General features: G+C 65.6%; 1 protein-coding gene across 1 annotated transcript in view; it reads left to right on the top strand.

The window, feature by feature from the left end:
* Positions 1–227: 227 nt before the first annotated feature.
* The window catches only part of MAP3K12 (mitogen-activated protein kinase kinase kinase 12), a gene marked incomplete at its 3' end in the record, with an annotated part of 6,265 nt that continues 5,605 nt past the window's right edge, over positions 228–887 (top strand). Inside the window, exon 1 of the mRNA XM_026064392.1 lies at positions 228–505. Coding sequence (XP_025920177.1) covers positions 228–505 — 278 coding nt within the window. The remainder of the gene's footprint in view (positions 506–887) is intronic.

Genomic DNA, 887 nt, shown 5'->3' with positions numbered 1-887 from the left:
GGTGCAATGGGGCAGGGAGGGTGCAATGGGGCAGGGAAGGGGCAAATAAGGGTGCAACGGGGCAAAGAAAGGTGCAATGGGGAGGGGAGGGGGCAAAGAAGGATGCGATGGGGTAAGGAGGGTGCAATGGGGCAGCGGAGTGGGTGCGGTGGGAGCAACGGGGCAGAGAGGGGGGCAAAGAGCGGTGCAATGGGGCAAGACGAGTGCAACAGGGAAAGGAGGGTGCAATGGGGCAGGAAGGGGGGGGGCAACAGGGTGCAGAGGGATGTGGGGCACCCCGGGGCGCCGGCGAGCGGGTGCCACGTGCGCGGCTGCCCGCAGACCCCTGGGAGGTGCCCTTCGAGGAGATCCTGGACCTGCAGTGGGTGGGCAGCGGGGCGCAGGGCGCCGTCTTCCTGGGCCGCTTCCACGGCGAGGAGGTGGCCGTGAAGAAGGTGCGGGACCTCAAGGAGACCGACATCAAGCACCTGCGCAAGCTCAAGCACCCCAACATCATCACCTTCAAGTGAGCGGGGACATGGGGACACGGACGCGGCATGGACACGGGCATCTCCCGGGCTTGGGGACATGGAGATGCCACACACRCACGGGGACATGGGTGCAGGGTGGGGGAGAGGGGGCACAGACGTGCTTGGGATGGGGGGACGGGGGTGCGGATGGGTGCTCCAGCGCTGATGGTGCCTGGTTGCAGCTGGATGCCCCAAAGTTGATGGGTGCCTGGGTTCTCCAGAGCTGTTGGGTGCCAGGTTGCAGCTGGATGCCCCAAAGTTGATGGGTGCTTGGGTGCTGCTGGGTGCTCCAGAGCTGATGGTGCCTGGTTGCAGCTGGATGCCCCAAAGTTGATGGGTGCCGTTGGGTCCTCCAGAGCTGTTGGGTGCCAGGTTGCA

Source organism: Apteryx rowi, unplaced genomic scaffold, assembly GCF_003343035.1.
Source record: "Apteryx rowi isolate R43461 unplaced genomic scaffold, aptRow1 scaffold_2150, whole genome shotgun sequence".
Classification (NCBI taxonomy): Eukaryota; Metazoa; Chordata; class Aves; order Apterygiformes; family Apterygidae; genus Apteryx; species Apteryx rowi.
Note: the sequence above shows the minus strand (reverse complement) of the source record. Positions and strands in the feature narration are given on the sequence as shown.